Consider the following 16,376-nt stretch of genomic DNA (forward strand, 5'->3'; position numbering starts at 1 on the left):
CCCTGCCCTGCCGTTCTGTGACCCAAGGTGTGAGGGCAGAGGGGCCACCACCCCGTCTGGCCAGGCTTTCCCTGGGGATCCATGTCCAGTGCCTCCCGCAGATGGGGAATCCAGCCCAGAGATACCAGAGCTCACGAGGCCAAGTCAGGACCCGGGTAACTAATGTCGCAGGTGTTCCTGGGAGTTCCTAATTGCTTCTCTAATTACTCGTTTTCTCTTCCCACCTCTGTCTCTGGGAAGCCTCCCACCCCTGACGATCTTGCATAATTAGGGGAGCTTTCCAATAGAGGCATAAGCCTGGAACTGCTATGGCAACCTCCTGGCGCCCCCAGCTCCAGGGGGAGACTGGGGTGGTACCTGGCACCTGCCCCAGCCCTGAGCCCCCATGGTGCTGTTTCTGGTTCAGGACTCCTGGCCCCGCTAGATTCCTTCTGGGCTCCAACTTCTCTGTCTGGGGCGGGGGCTGCCCGATGCTAGTGCCTGCTGGTGCACAGCAGGGGATGCTGGGGCTTGTTTGGCCCCTGAATGGCTGGATAGGGCCCTCAGTGAGGTGTAGGGGACAGCGGGACAGAGCAGGAGCAGCTTGGGCTGGGCTCCGTCGCCCAGAGTAGATTGGAGGGTGAGCATGCCAGACAGGGCAGGGAGGGTCAGGGTTCCAGGACAGACCCCAGGGCCCGGCACACCCAGAGAGACCATTCTCGGTTCTCTAGCCCTCTGTGACCACCACTGCCGTCACACTCACAGGGAGAAGCATCGTCAACAGGTGTCAGCTGAGGACCAGGGCCGCCCCCAGGCCGACCCGGGGTTGTCTCCTGGGTGCCTGTGGCTCCAGCGGTAGAGGGAGACCTCAGTGCCCTCTGACTGCCTCCACCATCTCCAGGAGAACAAGGGTAGACTCAGAGAGAGGCTTTCCTGAGGACAGACGGCCCCGAGGCGGGACTCAGGCGCCAGTCGGCATGGGGCTGGATGCTGTCCTGTCCCCGTCCTGCTCCAGGACCGCAGGTCTCGGGGCACCACCTGCAAACATAAAATCCATGGGCCACCGTGTGTCTCATCGTGCCTCCTCCCTGAGGCTGCGGTGCCGTCAGACCTGGCAGCCGGGGCCCCTCCTCCCCCCCAGCCCCGGAGGTCCTCCATTGTGCCTCCCCCTCCCCGTGACACTGTGCTGCCCCCACAGGTGACGACGTCCTCAGGAAGCAAGTGCTTCTCCTGCCGGTCAGCAGCCGAGCGTGATAAGTGGATGGAGAACCTGCGGCGAGCCGTGCATCCCAACAAGGTGGGCCTGTGTCCCCGGCCCCCAGAGCGCGGGGCGGAGGCTGGACGCCGAGAGAGCAGAGGGCGGGGTCTCCGGAGGGCGCTGGGACTGGGGTGTGTTTGTGGCCGGAGCGGGCCATAGTGCTGGGCTCGGAAAGAGGCTGAGCTGCACACCCAGGAGGCCGGGCCAGAGAACCCCAGATTGGCCTTTTGGATGCCGGTGTCCTGTCTGGAACTCTGGTGCCCCCTTCCCCAGCCCCTGGCCAATTCCTGCCCAGCCCTCCAAGTCTAGCTTAGCCACCAGTCCCCTCCTCCAGGCAAGCATTGCCGGCCCAGGCTGGCACCCGCTGCCTAGGGTTCCCACTGCCCCCAGGCCTCTCCCCGGCTGTCGTCACTGCTTCTGGCCGACTCGGCCTGGAGCTGAGCTCCGGTCACTGGGCCATCATTGAGGAAGGACTTCAGTGGTGCTTGTCTCCGTGTGACTTTGCGGACCAGCAAGCTGCCCAAGAGCCAGTCAGCGGTCACCCTGTGCCAGGCGTCGTGCTGGCCTCTTAACTTGCTCTCAGCTCACGGACTTGCATGACAGAGGGACCTAAGGCTTAGACGGTCATAGGTGGTTGCTTGCCCGAGGTCGGTGAGCTAGTGAGCGAGGCAGAGCAGAGATCTGGCCCCATGTCCTTCAGACTCCAGAGCTGGCCCTGACCAGTTTTGAGAGCTCTTCCCGGCTCCGGGCTGGGCAAGGGGCCAGGCTCCGGGCTCCTTGGTCACTGCGCCCCCTCCCCCCGCGCATGCGTGTGCAGGACAACAGCCGGCGTGTGGAGCACATTCTGAAGCTGTGGGTGATCGAGGCCAAGGACCTGCCGGCCAAGAAGAAGTACCTGTGCGAGCTGTGCCTGGACGACGTGCTGTACGCGCGCACCACGGGCAAGCTGAAGACCGACAACGTCTTCTGGGGCGAGCACTTCGAGTTCCACAACCTGCCGCCGCTGCGCACGGTCACCGTCCACCTGTACCGCGAGACCGACAAGAAGAAGAAGAAGGAGCGCAGCAGCTACCTGGGCCTGGTGAGCCTGCCCGCCGCCTCCGTGGCCGGCCGGCAGTTTGTGGAGAAGTGGTACCCAGTGGTGACGCCCAACCCGAAGGGCGGCAAGGGCCCCGGGCCCATGATCCGCATCAAGGCGCGCTACCAGACCATCACCATCCTGCCCATGGAGATGTACAAGGAGTTCGCCGAGCACATCACCAACCACTACTTGGGGCTCTGTGCCGCCCTCGAGCCCATCCTCAGCGCCAAGACCAAGGAGGAGATGGCGTCGGCCTTGGTGCATATCCTTCAGAGCACGGGCAAGGTGAAGGTAGGTGTGTGGGCCTCGGGTGGGATGCTGCCTCCCATGGGCCCCGTGGAAGGCTAGGGGACAGGCGCCAGATGACCTGCCGGTCCCTGCGTCCACGTCATGGACTTCAGCTCTGCTGGAGGCACCGGTCATAGCTAAGTGGGCCCCCTAAATCTGGAGTTGCATCCTGAAGGGTGGGGGCTTCGTGCATCCACTCCGTGGTTGGAGCTGATCGCAGAGGCGGGTATGCAGCCCGTGGTTTGCAACATGGCTTACAGCGAGGAAGTGGGTTTAGGGCCTCCCCACTGCCCCAGAGGGTCCGTCCCTCCCTGAGGCTCCAGGGGAGCAGGCCACGAGGCCCACCTCTGCCGGCACATGGGTCCCAGCGACCCAGACACACACGTCCGGTGTGTTGAGTTCGTCACACATCGCAGCAGGTGACGGCCAGGGTGCAGCCGCTGTCTGAGCCCCAGACTCCCCCTCACTCCCAGTGTACGCACACGGGGCACACAGTCACCGTCGCAGCTGTCTGTTTGGTGGGCAGCCGCCCTAGCTCCGGAGCACCTGGAGCAGAGCGTGCCCAAGCCCTCCAGCAGGCCCTGCTCCAGGGTTGGAGGGCCCCCACTGTCCTCCCCACCCCTTCCACCTGCCTCTCTGCCAGGCCACGCGCAGCCCCACCCACTCACTGGTCTTTGCGGACAGGTCGGCTCCTTCTAGAAGGCTCCACATGCCTACCCTCCCAGCATAGCGGAACATGGTTCCGTTGGCCCCTCTCTCCACCCTGCCCCCTGCTTTGGGAGTCCTTGGGGGAGCTACTCAAAGAGGGTGCAGTGGAAAAAGGCTGAACGTGGGGTCCATCCACGCTGCAGAAGGCCTTGGGTGCCTGCCCCAGGGGCCAGCCTCTGCCCTCCAGATGTGGCATGACTCATGGCCTGTGGTGGGGGTGAGGGACTGCCCTCCCTGGTCAAGGTCCCAAGCCCTCAGCCTGGGCTTGGGGGGAGACACAGGTTGGGGGTCAGGCCTCAGTCCCAGGCAGAGCCCAGGGTGCGCAGTCCATCAGGGCACTTATTCTCTCTCTCTGCCTGATCCAGGAGGCCCTGGCCTCCTTGCGGCCCTTCAGAGCCCCTGCCTGTTGGGCTCGTGGTGGGGGACCAGGAGAGCTACTTCTCCGTGGGCACGGGGCACTCCGTTCCTCTGTGTTTGGACCAGCTTCTCCTCTGGCCCCAGAGGGAGAGCAAGGGAGGCAGCAGGGGCTCGAGAAGCCTCCTTTCTGCCTCTAGGTCTGTCCTTTCAGTAAGCGGCCCCCGAGGGCTGGGCTGGCCTGGGAGGCTGACCCTGATCTGAAGGGACCTTTGCTCAGGCTCACAGCTGAGACAGGAGAAATCAGGGTGCTCATTGTGGAAGGTGACGGAAGCGGGGGCTCTGGCTCCTCAGCGGACCTTATATTGGGTGGGGGGAGCGACTCGGTGCTGGGGTGACGTGCATCTGAGCTCTGAGCCCCTGGGAAGCTAAGGGGTGAGATGCCTCTCTCCGGAGCATGTGCCGAGGGCCCCGAGTCCCGGGAGAGGGCCTTGGGCATGCTTTGCCCCCTGTCATCTCCCCACGCCCCCCCCTCAGTGCAGTAGGAAAAATGGGACCTACGTAACAAGACACTGAGGCCAGACTTGGTCCCGGTAGCTGCGTGGCCTTGGACAGGTCAGTTTCCTGTTCTGTGCCTGTTTCCCAGCCCCGTCGGGTCCTGGCTCTAAGGAGAGCCCCTCCTCACCCCCGCCTGGGCCTCGCACCGGCCCCAGGAGCTCAGGAGGGCCCGTGGGCGTGAGCAGAGCAGTACGCGCAGTACTGACGTCTGCTGTTCCGTGTTCAGAGGAGGGGGCCCTAGAGGTCACTGGCGGTCAGGAAGGGCCCTCAGGCTGTGTGGTCCCTGGAGAGACCAACTGCCACTCCCCACCCTGGCCCTCCTGTTTCTCTCTGTTGGCCAACCGGGGCTCCAGGGCCCAGAGTTCAGTTCTGTATTTCTTGGCCCGCTTGTGATTTCAGAGGGCCCTGAAGTTGGTCACGTTGGGTGAGGCATTTCCGGAGTATCAGTAGCCCCAGTGCAACGCCAGCCACCCGGCCTCTGTGCTGGCCGGCGCCTGCCCGGTGCCCCCGCCGCCCCCCGGTCCCTGCCTCCTGCCTGTCCTGTCCCCTCCCCAGGTCACAAGGCTGGCCGTGGGCGTGAGGAGGCGCAGGCTCCGAGGTGAGGGGTGTTTCCACCTGTATGGGTGCAGCAGGTTCCTATGAGCTTCCCACAGTCAGGAGGGAAAGAGTGGGCTCAGGCTCCCTCCTGGGTCTGCCCAAGGAGCTGTGCTGTAACCAGGGCTACCTTCCCACCCAAGCTGAGATCCGTGTCCCTCCGTCTGAGCACCGGCTCACCGCCTTCCAGGGCAGCTGGCCTGCCTCTGCCTCTTGTTTTCCTTCCCCGTGAAGCTGCACAGAACGAGCCCGTGTCAGGCATGGGAGACCTCATCACAGTGATGGGTGGACAGTTGTAGCTGCTTGTACAAGGGGGCAGGGCAGCCTGTCTGTCCTCCCCAGCCCTGGGATGGGATGCTCTTTTCGGTCACCCTGCCAGGCCGGGGCAGGGCTGAGCAGAGATTTGAGTCCCACAGGTCTGGCCATGATGCGGGGGCTCTTGCCCCCCTGATCTGGGGTCCAGCTCAGATGTCACCATGTCCCCTCATCAGGCTGCCCTGCTCTCATGCCCCAGAAGCCCCCACAGGTGGGACCCAGCAGCTTGGCGATGCAACAGCCTCATGGAGCAGTGGCACCTGGCCAGGGAGCGCAGGTCTGGACCCCTGGGGCCTTACCTGCCAGGCCTGTTCAGGTTCCATTCTCCTCACCTGGCTCCACAGGACTTCCTGACGGACCTGATGATGTCGGAGGTGGACCGCTGTGGGGACAACGAGCACCTCATCTTCCGGGAGAACACACTGGCCACCAAGGCCATCGAGGAGTACCTCAAGCTGGTGGGCCAGAAGTACCTGCAGGACGCACTAGGTAACGGGTGAGGGCTGAATGGGGCAAGAGGGTCGGGGTGGGGCATGCCCAGCAGGTCCTTACCGCCCCCTCCTGCCCTCTCGGCCGCAGGTGAGTTCATCAAAGCACTATACGAGTCAGATGAGAACTGCGAAGTGGACCCAAGCAAGTGCTCGGCCGCTGACCTCCCCGAGCACCAGGGCAACCTCAAGATGTGCTGCGAGCTGGCCTTCTGCAAAATCATCAACTCCTACTGGTCAGTGCTGCCCCCCACGCCCGCTCGGCCTCTACTGCCCAGGGTCCCACCCCGCATCCTTCCCTCTCCCCCCGTCCTTCTGTGTAGGCTGGGTGCCTAGAGCAAGCTGGGTGCTGGGCTGGCCCCTGTGGGCGTCATCCCATCCCGAGAACTCGCCGAGGAGGTCTCCTCTGTCTTTCCCAACAGGAGACCTGAGGTTTAATAGGGAGAGGGCAGGTAACACAGCTTCAGAGTCGGGGCCCTGGGACTGGAACCCACCCTTTGCCTGACCCTGCTGAGTCCGGCTGGTCCTTCCTGGGCTCAGACGTAGGAGTATTCCAGAGTGTGCAGGCAGGACGTGGTTTGTGCGTTGTTGAGGATTCAGACCTGGGAGTCCCTTACACACGCTGAACAGTGCGTTCCGCCTGGCCCCCTTGTAGGTGCTGTGGCCGCAGGAAGAGCCAGACGCCCAAGGCTCTGCTCAGGCGCCCGTGGGGTGGGCGGATGGCTTCACCTGGGACGCCTCACCTGGCCGTGGAAGCTGGTGCTCAGGTCACAGGCTTGGGGTGGCTCCAGCAGGCGCCTGTGTGGGGCCTGGACGCCGGGTGGGCCTCCCGCTAGGACCGTAGAGAACTGAGGAGGAAGATTGGGCTTTCCTAGGACCGAGTTCTGCGGGCCCCTGGCGGCCCCGGAGAGGAGCGGAAGCGTGCAGGGTAGGCTGCTCCTACAGGACTGCAGTCTGGCCCACCGTCAGTCCCGGGCCACTCCGTGCGAGGCGAGCGTCCCAGCACGTGTGAACGGTGGCCACTGGGCTAGTACAGCCGCATCAGAGATGGCTGCGGGACTGTCCAGGGGACCGTACCACCAGCCCCCAGAACTGGCCCTATTTTCATGGTGGAGGAGCTGCCCAGGTTTTTTTCCTTGGTCACCGCTCCAGCTCAGGACCTACATTCCCTTCCCCACCCGAGTGGCTCTCCTGGCCCCATTCCTCCGTCCCACCTCCGGCCGTAGCTTGCTTCTTTCTTTGGTCGTGTTCTTTCCTGTCCTGCTGGGAGGCCTGTGTCAAACTCCCCTCTGTGGCCCTTCTTTATTATGTCTCCAGAGACGGTCAGCTCACCCCTGCAGCCACGCTGGCTCACAGCCCTGCTCCCATCAGAGTGCCTTGAGCCTCCTGGGGGTGGGCAGACTCCTCAGCTCAGGGCTGGGCATCCGGAGGGCCTGGTTTTGCTGCTCCCAAAGAACAGGCACAGGCAGAGGCAGGCCTGCGAAGAGAGTGACAGCCTTGGGTCAGGGCAGAGCCGGTGGGGTTGACGCTGCCGGCCCAGGGCCCCCTGCCCCAGGGTTACACGAGGTCCTCACTGTGCCCTTCCTGGCCCTTTGGGCCGAGCTGAAAATGACCCTTGGCACCGGGCCAGGAGGGGCAACCAGAGAGTTTGAAGTCTGGAACACACTTCCCACCCTTGGGCTGTGTTTTCACCCAGGGCGGGCCGGGTGTGGGACACAGGGAAACATATCCGTGGACAGTGGTTTTCCATTTCCTCTTTCTGGCGTTTGTGGAGGTCCCGCTTCAGTTCTGAACAAGGCCGTTGATAGATGGTATCACTCAGCGCCTGCCCCCTGCGCAGTCCTGCGCCAGGCGCTTCAGGGGGCCAGGGCTAAAGGTCACCTGCCCTCACTTCCTCTCCGGCCACGTCCTTGTTGTTTCAGCCACGTTCACTGCCTAAGTCTGCTGGGCTTGTTGGGCAAAAGCTTTTCAGGCTGATCAAAGTGGCTTAAGGCCTTGGGGGTCCCTGCCTCCGGATAGATGGCTCTGTGAACTCAGCAGGGATGGTCTTGTTCTCCTTGCGGGAGTGAGGAAGCAGAAGCCTGGGGAGGGCCTGGCCCTGGGGCAGAGCACCCTTGAGCTAGTGAGAGAGCCAGGTGTAGGCTGGATTCAGGGAGCACCCATCTTCCAGGGTGAAAACGATAGGAAGGCCTCTGAAAGGCTGGCCTGGTGGGGCCTCACTGAGGCAGGGTGGAGGTGCCCAGGGTTGCCCCCAGCCAGGTGCCGAGAGCCCTGCCCACCCTCACCAGGTCGGCCTAGGAGGTGCCCAGGGGGGACAGCCCCCAGCCAGGTGCCGAGAGCCCTGCCCACCCTCACCAGATCGGCCTAGGAGGTCCCTGCCTCCGCTTCCCTCCACGCCTGAGTTAGCGAGGAGTTGTGTTCTTAGCCTGTGGTTAGGGTCCTCCCCTCGTCTTGATCACCCAGCTCTGCCGAGAACCTCAGATCCTGTAATGTTACTGGAGCGGAGGGGGTCCATCTCAAAAGCCGGGGACAGGACCCGAGGAGCGGTGCTCTGTTACTGCCGTCTGTCCCTCCCGCTGCCCAAGACCCCACACCTGCTGGTGGGGCAGGGGTGAAGCCCTGTGGGACCTGGCCCCAGTGCTGACGTCCCCTCTCACTCAGCACCTCGGGGAGACCCACCAACTGCGGCCTGGGCATCCCCGCCCTGTGCTGGCCTGGCTCCCCCAGCGTCCCTGCCCCACGGATGGTGGATGGCGGAGGGGTGGGCTCAGAGAACTCGGGCGTTGGACCGTCATGTAGCCGTCGGGGTGGGCACGGGACAGAACTCGGTTCCATTGGACCCAGAACCAGCTCCCTGCTCTGGTCCCAGCCTGGCTACTGACCCGCCCCCACCCTGTCCCCACATAGCGTCTTCCCCCGGGAGCTCAAGGAGGTGTTCGCCTCTTGGCGGCAAGAGTGCAGCAGCCGCGGCCGGCCGGACATCAGCGAGCGGCTCATCAGCGCCTCCCTGTTCCTGCGCTTCCTCTGCCCAGCCATCATGTCCCCCTCGCTCTTCAACCTGCTGCAGGAGTACCCCGACGACCGCACCGCCCGCACGCTCACCCTCATCGCCAAAGTCACCCAGAACCTGGCCAACTTCGCCAAGTGAGTGCCGCGTCGCGCACCCCTGATGTGGGTGCAGGGTCTGCCCCAGAGCTGGGCTGGGCGACAGGCCCGTCCCTGCCTCCTCGGTGTCTCCTCCCTCCATCCCTCTCTCCTCTGCACCCCCAGGCTCCCCTCCTAAACGTACATGCCTTTGTGATGCGTTTCCTTAGTTTTCAAGGGTGATAAGACAAGATCTTTTTTTTCCTTCTGCTTCTTTGAATGAACGTTTTATCAGAAGGATTCTCCCACGTACTTAACATTCACGAGCTTCCTTTTGAAATGAGTGACTAATATGCCTTCAAGGGAGAAGGGCCCATGTCTCCTGAACCCGTCCGCTGCAGTTGGGCACCAGGGTGGCTCCAGACTGTCCTTGTCTAAGGCTGCCAAGGACGTCTGTTCGTGAAGCGCTTGAGTGTTCTCGCTGTACCTTAGAGCGAGTGGGTGGACATGGGAGGGCTGGCTTGGAAAGCGGCTCTCACGAGGTGTGGATGGAGCCCCTCCATGCCTTCGCAGGGCTGGGTCATGAATCACCGCTGGTCCCCGCCCTCCCGGAGCCAGCACTTCAGCAGGGAGAGCGATGATGGACAGGGGCGTGGCCTCCTGGGAGGGCCATCTGCTTACTGGGAGAGGAGAGAAGGAGGCTTCCTAGAATATGCACTCCCCAGCTGTATTCAGGATGCAAGGCACAGAGGCGCAGGCCAGGGAGGGACCAGACGCTGTGCCGTTCTGAATTGTCACGTGCTAGATCGGGAGAGATGGGAGACCACCCTAGAGGACAGCAGGGACTTGGAGGCCAGGCAGGGCAGTAGGAGCCGCCAGAGGGCTTTGAACAAGGTGGCCGTCATCTGTTCCAAGGTCTGCCAAGTTCAGCCTGGCAGCAGAGGGGTCAAGAGTGGAGGAAACAAGATTTAGCAGCCTAGAGGCCAGGAGGAGAGCAGAGTTCTGGTTCTGGTAAAGGCAGAGTGGTGGAAGGATTGGGTCAGGGATGATGCAGGAGGTGATGGTGATGCGGAAGGCCATGGCTGCAGGTCATGGGGTGATCAGAAGATGAGTCCAGCAGCCCTTGCTGGCTGTGGGGGCAGCATAGGGAGCAGTTGAACGCAGCCAGGCTTCTGGATCAGTCTCCTTGGGATGGGGAGCCCCGGAGGAGGGCACAGGTTTGGGGTGATGAAGGTGACCGCAGACTTGGCCAAGCTGAGGACAAAGGGAGGTGCCTGAAGAGGAACGTTTCGGAAGGCTTAGCCAAGAGACCTGGCCAAGTGTGTGACTTGAGGGTCAGTTGCGCACCAGGGGCCACAGACATTTGGAGGGAAAGAGGAAGGAGATTGAGACTGGCCGTGAATGTGAAGTGAGGACCGTGGAACATTCCAGATCCTGGGAAAAAAAGTCCAGAAGGGGATCTCCAGACTTAGCCATGAGTGCCCTGAATCCATGGGGGTTGGCTGGCTGGGGAGTAAGTGGCGTGGAAGGCGGCGGCCAGAGTGGAGGGATGGGAGCCCAGGGGGTGAGGGTGTCTCAGAGAAGTTGGGGGGCTCCCAGGCAGGGCCCAGGGCGCTCACCCCATCTGCTCGGCTCCAGGTTTGGCAGCAAGGAAGAGTACATGTCGTTCATGAACCAGTTCCTGGAGCACGAGTGGACCAACATGCAGCGCTTCCTGCTGGAGATCTCCAACCCTGAGACCATCTCCAACACGGCTGGCTTCGAAGGCTACATCGACCTGGGCCGCGAGCTCTCCAGCTTGCACTCCCTGCTCTGGGAGGCCGTCAGCCAGCTGGAGCAGGTGCCCGTCCACTCGGGCCATGATGGGGCGGTGGGTGGGCCAAAGGGCACTGCAGCTCCAGGCTGCTCCTCCCAGAGTGACCACGAGGTCTGAGGGTTTGCCGGTGTGGTGGAAATCAGCAGCCCCACTAGGGCGCCGGAGCCCAAGGATCCAGTGCAGGCCCTGTCAGCATGCGCTCGGGAGGGATCTCGGCCCTTTTCCTTGGTGGGGGGCACCACGTTCATGCACCGACATCTGCCGGGGAAGGCTGCTCTGTGTACTGGGGCTTTGGCTGTGCCTCTGAGTGGATGGCATCCACAGATGAAGGCATGCTGTCCTCCCTACCCATGGGAAGTGTGATCAGATTTAGCTGTGTCTCCTAAAAATGTCCTTGCTCTGGGTTTTAAGGCCATTGATAACAAAAAAGATGGACTAGAGATGTTGCGCCTCCATGTGTCAGGCAGCAGGTTGCTAAACTTTCCAGAAGTGCCCTTGACCATCTGTTGAAACGGTCATTCCCTCAACACCTCTGACACTGCTGCAGGCCCTGTGGCCTGGGTTCCACTGCCCCCAGCAGGCCCAGCCTGCACAGTGGGCAGGTTCTGGGCAGCAACTGCCAGGCCTGCCAGGACCCACTTCCAAAACCTCTGCTGCCCCCCAGGGCTCTGAGAGACCATCTTACAAAGTTCAGTTCAGTCTCTCAGTTGTGCCTGACTCTCGGCGTCCCCGTGGACTGCAGCACGCCAGGCCTCCCTGTCCTTCACCAACTCCCAGAGCTTGCTCAGACTCACATCCATCGAGTCGGTGATGCCATCCAACCATCTCATCCTCTGTTGTCCCCTTCTCCTGCCGTCAATCTTTCCCAGCATCAGGGTCTTTTCCAATGAGTCAATTCTTCCCATCAGGTGGCCAAAGTATTAGAACTTCAACTTCAGCATCAGTCCTTCCAATGAATATTCAGGACTGATTTCCATTAGGAGTGACTGATTGGATCTCCTTGCAGTCCAAGGGACTCGCAAGAGTCTTCTCCAACACCGCAGTTCAAGAGCATCAATTCTTCGGCGCTCAGCTTTCTTTATAGTCCAACTCTCACATCCATACATGACTACTGGAAAAACCATAGCTTTGACTAGATGGACCTTTTTGGCAAAATAATGTCTCTGCTTTTTAATATGCATCAGTCCTTCCAGTGAATATTCAGGACTGATTACAAAAGTAGCTGCTGCTGAACCAGAGCTGGAAGGCCTCCTGCTCCCGCCCCATCCTCAGGGGTGAGCACTCAGGGGGCGCTCTGGTGTGCGGCCTTCTCGGTGCTTCTGAGCACGTTAGGTACCCACACAGGCAGTTCTCTGCCTTCTCTGTTACAGTGAGAACTTAGCGGGCGCTGCCGCCTGCGTTGCTCACTCTGCTCTCGTGGGCGTCTATCCCCGGCCGTACGTGCCGCAGCCCGCTGTGACCTTTCCAGTGGCGCAGACTGTCCAGTCGTGTGGCTGCACCATCTAGTTCACTGGACACTCAGATCAGTCCCAGCTTTTCGCCATGAACAGCCGTTGCAGTCATTTCTGCTCCTTTATGTCCATTGCCCTTTGGCTCTGAGAGACCCAGGAGGGAGCCATGGAAATGAGGCTCAGAGCCCTGTCTTCCCCCACAGCTGCCAACATCTGTCACTCTGCCACCACTTCCAGAGCCTCCGTGCTGGGGGCCAGCATCCCCCACGCCTGCATGACCTGCGGGAGGTACGGACGGTGGTTTGCAGCCGTCAGAGCTGACAGCGTTACGGCAGGATTTAAAGTCGAGCGGTTCGCTGCTCACGTCTCCCCTCTGTGGACCACATGCGTTTTCATGCTTGCTTTCTGCACACAGCCCTCGGTGGGAACCAAGACATAAGCCAGGTGAAGGCAGAGTCCCCCCAGCTCGGCCTAGAGCCTTTACCACCATCGGTCTAAACCAGGACGGCAGGTTCGGACGAGCCCAAGCACCACCCTCTGCTTGACTGGCCGCTTGTTTGTCAGCAGGAGTGCCTTCTCTGTGCCTGGGCCATCGCCCTGGGGACTCAGGTGTTGAAGTGGGTCAGGCCTCAGCCCACCCTGTGGAGTAGGTGACATGGGAGGAGGCCATCCCAGAAGCCCCTCTGATGGGGAGACATAATGGGGCAAAGTCCAAGATTCTCTGTGGGTCACTGAGGCAGGACAGACCAGGGTGAAAGGCTCAGACTAGGTTAGTGTGTCTTCCTGTGGGCCTTGCCCCCATCCCAGAGATATCCAGGGGGCTGATAAAATTCTAATTTGTCACTTCTGGGCTCCCTACCCCTCCCAGACCCGCTGAATCTGACTGCAGGGGGAGGGTGAGCCTGCATCGCTGACTGGCTCCTTAGTGGTTTTGAACACGGTGGCTCCACTGCACTTGGCCTCCCCAGGTGGCCCCCGGCTCACACCTGCCCCCTGCCATGTCTTTGCAGAGCATCGTATCCAAGCTGGGGCCTCTGCCTCGAATCCTGAGGGACGTCCACACAGCACTGAGCACCCCGGGCAGTGGGCAGCTAGCGGGGACCAACGACTTGGCCTCTACGCCCGGCTCCGGCAGCAGCAGCGTCTCAGCTGGTCTGCAGAAGATGGTGATCGAGAACGACCTCTCTGGGTAAGAGCCGCCAGGCGTGCTGGGTGTGGTGGGATGCAGGTACCGACAGGGCAGAGCCCATCTGCAGTCTCCTTTGGGGAGGAGGAAACCTATATTGTTGTTTCCAAAATAAGCCGAATGAGACTCAGGGTGTTCTTGGGCCCTCAGGAGTGAGATTCTATTTGGGAAAAATCAGGGAAAGCTTCCTAGAGGAGGTAGCGCTGTAGTTTTGAGCTTAGAAAAAGTAGCATTTCCATTGGTGGAAAAGGCATTTTAGGTAGAGGAACTAGCTCAAAGGCCTGGAGAAAGACAGTGTCTTTTGTTGAGGAACAGTTACTGGTCCCCGTCAGCACTAGTCACAGTCACTCCTGTGTATGTGTATGAGCTAGTATTTCCTGGGCCTGAATCAGAGTCTCTGGAAGTAGAGCTCCAGGGTGTGTTTTCAGGAGGAGTTCAGGTGACTCCGCGAGGCGTAGAGGCTGGGAGTCCCAGGAAACTAGAGATGCTGAGGCCCAGCTCCCACTCTGCACCCCCAGTGCTGGGATGAGTGCCCCGTCAATACACAATGGAGGGGGAGGCAGAACGTTCTCGAGTGTTGACGTCAAGACGAGGACATTAGCGTTTACAGTGAGCTGCCTGTACTTGGGGTCAAACACTCCCCTCGTCCAGCAGGACCGTCGTGGACCAGCTCACAAGGCTGAGGCTGGAGCAGCAGAGCTGGCACTGTCTGGCTCTGAGATGGTGGGGACAGCAGTGGCAGGCTTTTAGCAAGCGAGGGCGTTGAGGTTAAGGACCTGGGGATGTGGCCCAGGAGGAGGCCAGAGATGCAGAGACCTTGATGCCCCTTCCCCCCGGGTCCCTCTGCGTCTTGAGGGGCCGTCCCTCCAACCTGCCAAGTAAGGCAAGTAAGAGTCCAAGTGGGGATACACCTCTGTCGAGAGGTCAGGAGACCTGACCCGGGTGTGTGGAGGGTGGCCCAGGCCCAGGCCTGGCCCGGATTTCTCCCAGTTCCGCCTACTTCCCCCGTCCACTTCTTTTCGGCCCCCAAGTGCCGTGGCCTTAAGTGGCCACAACCTGCCCTGTCCTATCCCATCACCCCCGACTGGCACTTCCTCTCCCTCCCAGGCTAAGCCAACTCCTCTCTAAGTCCACATCGAAGCCCCAGGTTCCTGCTGCCTCCAGCCCACTCAGAGTCTGTTCAGCTCCCCCCGATCCTTCCCTCCAAAGCCTACCTGGTTTCGTGCCTCCTTCCAAGGAGCCGGCTTTTCCTGGAAGGGACCAGGGAGAGGCTACTGGACTGGGGTGGAGGGTGGGGGACGTGGCCCACAGCTCCTGGTGCAGACCCTCCCTGCCTGAGTCACACCATGAGGATCCTCCTCTGATACCTTGTTTTTTTTTTGCCGGAAGCCCCAGCCCCCGCCTGCCAGTCAGACTAGAGGTGGCAGTAGGAGGCTGCAGGTGGAGGCTTCTCTCAGCACAGGCCCCCCACTTTGGTGAGCAGCCTGACTAGGGACGGGAGGGAAGAGGCAGAGGCAGCCCCCCGAGGCTTTGAAGTCATCGTTCCCGGTGCAGGACCCTCGGGTAGCAGAGAGCCACTGACTGCGTTGTGGGTTTGGATTTAGCTCAGGGGAATTTTCCAGAACACTCCAGGCCCCAGAACCTACTGTCCCAAGATGCTGCGCTGAGCAGGGAAAAGGCTGCCGCTAGGCAGCCTGGCCTGGTGCTGGGAGCTCGGGCCCCTGGTGCAGCGGTTCCGTCCGCCCCGCACCTCGGTGGGGGCTTCTGCCAGGCTCAGTGGCTGTGGTTTGGTTTCGCAGCTGCGCCCTGGGACTCTCCCCTTCTTGCTGCCCCCTCCCCTCCTCTCCCCTCCCCTCCCTCCTCCCTCTCCCCTCCCTCCTCCCTCTCCCCTCCCTCCTCTCCCCTCCCCTCCCTCCTCTCCCCTCCCCTCCCTTCTCCCCTCCTCCCTCCCCCCCTCCCCCCTCCCCAGCTCAGGCCATGGGGGCGGCAGCTTGGCGGGGCTCTCGGATGGTCGGACCCGCCTGGGCCGCACTCACAGCTCTTCTCTTCCCCCTTCTTTCCCTGTGTGTCCTTGTCTCCCTGCAGTCTGATAGATTTCACCCGGTTACCGTCTCCAACCCCCGAAAACAAGGACTTGTTTTTTGTCACAAGGTCCTCCGGGGTCCAGCCCTCACCTGCCCGCAGCTCGAGTTACTCGGAAGCCAACGAGCCCGACCTTCAGATGGCCAACGGCGGCAAGAGCCTGTCCATGGTGGACCTCCAAGATGCCCGCGCGCTGGACGGGGAGGCAGGCTCCCCGGCGGGCCCCGACGCCCTCGCCGCCGATGGCCAGGCGCCCGCGACTCAGCTGGTGGCCGGGTGGCCAGCCCGGGCGACCCCCGTGAGCCTGGCAGGGCTGGCCACGGTGCGGCGGGCAGGCCAGACACCCACCACGCCGGGCACATCGGAGGGTGCGCCGGGCCGGCCCCAGCTCCTGGCACCGCTGTCCTTCCAGAACCCCGTGTACCAGATGGCGGCCGGCCTGCCACTGTCGCCCCGCGGCCTCGGTGACTCCGGCTCCGAGGGCCACAGCTCCCTGAGTTCCCACAGTAACAGCGAAGAGCTGGCGGCTGCCGCCAAGCTGGGCAGCTTCAGCAGCAGCGCGGCCGCCGCCGCCCCCGAAGACTTGGGCCGGCGCCCCGGGGAGCTGGCACGGCGGCAGGTGTCGCTGACCGAGAAGGGCGGGCAGCCCACGGTGCCGCGGCAGAACAGCGCCGGCCCCCAGCGGAGAATCGACCAGCCGCCGCCCCCACCCCCGCCGCCACCCCCTGCTTCCCGCGGCCGGACGCCGCCCACCCTGCTGAGCACCCTGCAGTACCCACGGCCCTCGAGCGGGACCCTGGCCTCGGCCTCGCCCGACTGGGCTGGGCCTGGAGCCCGGCTGCGGCAACAGTCTTCGTCCTCCAAGGGCGACAGCCCCGAGCTGAAGCCTCGCGCGGTGCACAAGCAGGTCAGTGCTGCCGGGTGGAGAGCGGGCAGGCCGGGCCCTGGCCAACCCCCGGGGTGGGGGCGGGCTGACCCCCCACGTCGTGCTGCTCCTCCCGGTCACATCATCTCCACCCGCACCCAGCTGCCATCCCATGCTGAATGATGCCACACTCGGCCCCATCCCACCAGCTACTTGCCGTGACACCCCCAGTGGCCCCTGCCTAAATCCTGTGAACCAGCTTCACTGTG

The 16,376-nt window shown here is 62.4% G+C and overlaps 1 protein-coding gene across 11 annotated transcripts in view; it reads left to right on the forward strand.

The window, feature by feature from the left end:
* The window catches only part of LOC122442108 (DAB2 interacting protein), a 212,940-nt gene that overhangs the window by 184,562 nt on the left and 12,002 nt on the right, over positions 1–16,376 (forward strand). For 10 of the 11 annotated variants that reach the window (XM_043469445.1, XM_043469443.1, XM_043469448.1 and 7 more), the window contains 8 exons: positions 1,178–1,276; positions 2,055–2,609; positions 5,480–5,624; positions 5,715–5,859; positions 8,531–8,767; positions 10,346–10,547; positions 12,985–13,163; positions 15,246–16,149. In XM_043469445.1, the coding sequence (XP_043325380.1) occupies positions 1,178–1,276; positions 2,055–2,609; positions 5,480–5,624; positions 5,715–5,859; positions 8,531–8,767; positions 10,346–10,547; positions 12,985–13,163; positions 15,246–16,149 (2,466 nt within the window). The remainder of the gene's footprint in view (positions 1–1,177; positions 1,277–2,054; positions 2,610–5,479; positions 5,625–5,714; positions 5,860–8,530; positions 8,768–10,345; positions 10,548–12,984; positions 13,164–15,245; positions 16,150–16,376) is intronic. The other variant, XM_043469444.1, reaches the window with a different exon arrangement.

The sequence above is a fragment of the Cervus canadensis genome, chromosome 5 (assembly GCF_019320065.1).
Source record: "Cervus canadensis isolate Bull #8, Minnesota chromosome 5, ASM1932006v1, whole genome shotgun sequence".
In the NCBI taxonomy this organism is placed as follows: domain Eukaryota; kingdom Metazoa; phylum Chordata; class Mammalia; order Artiodactyla; family Cervidae; genus Cervus; species Cervus canadensis.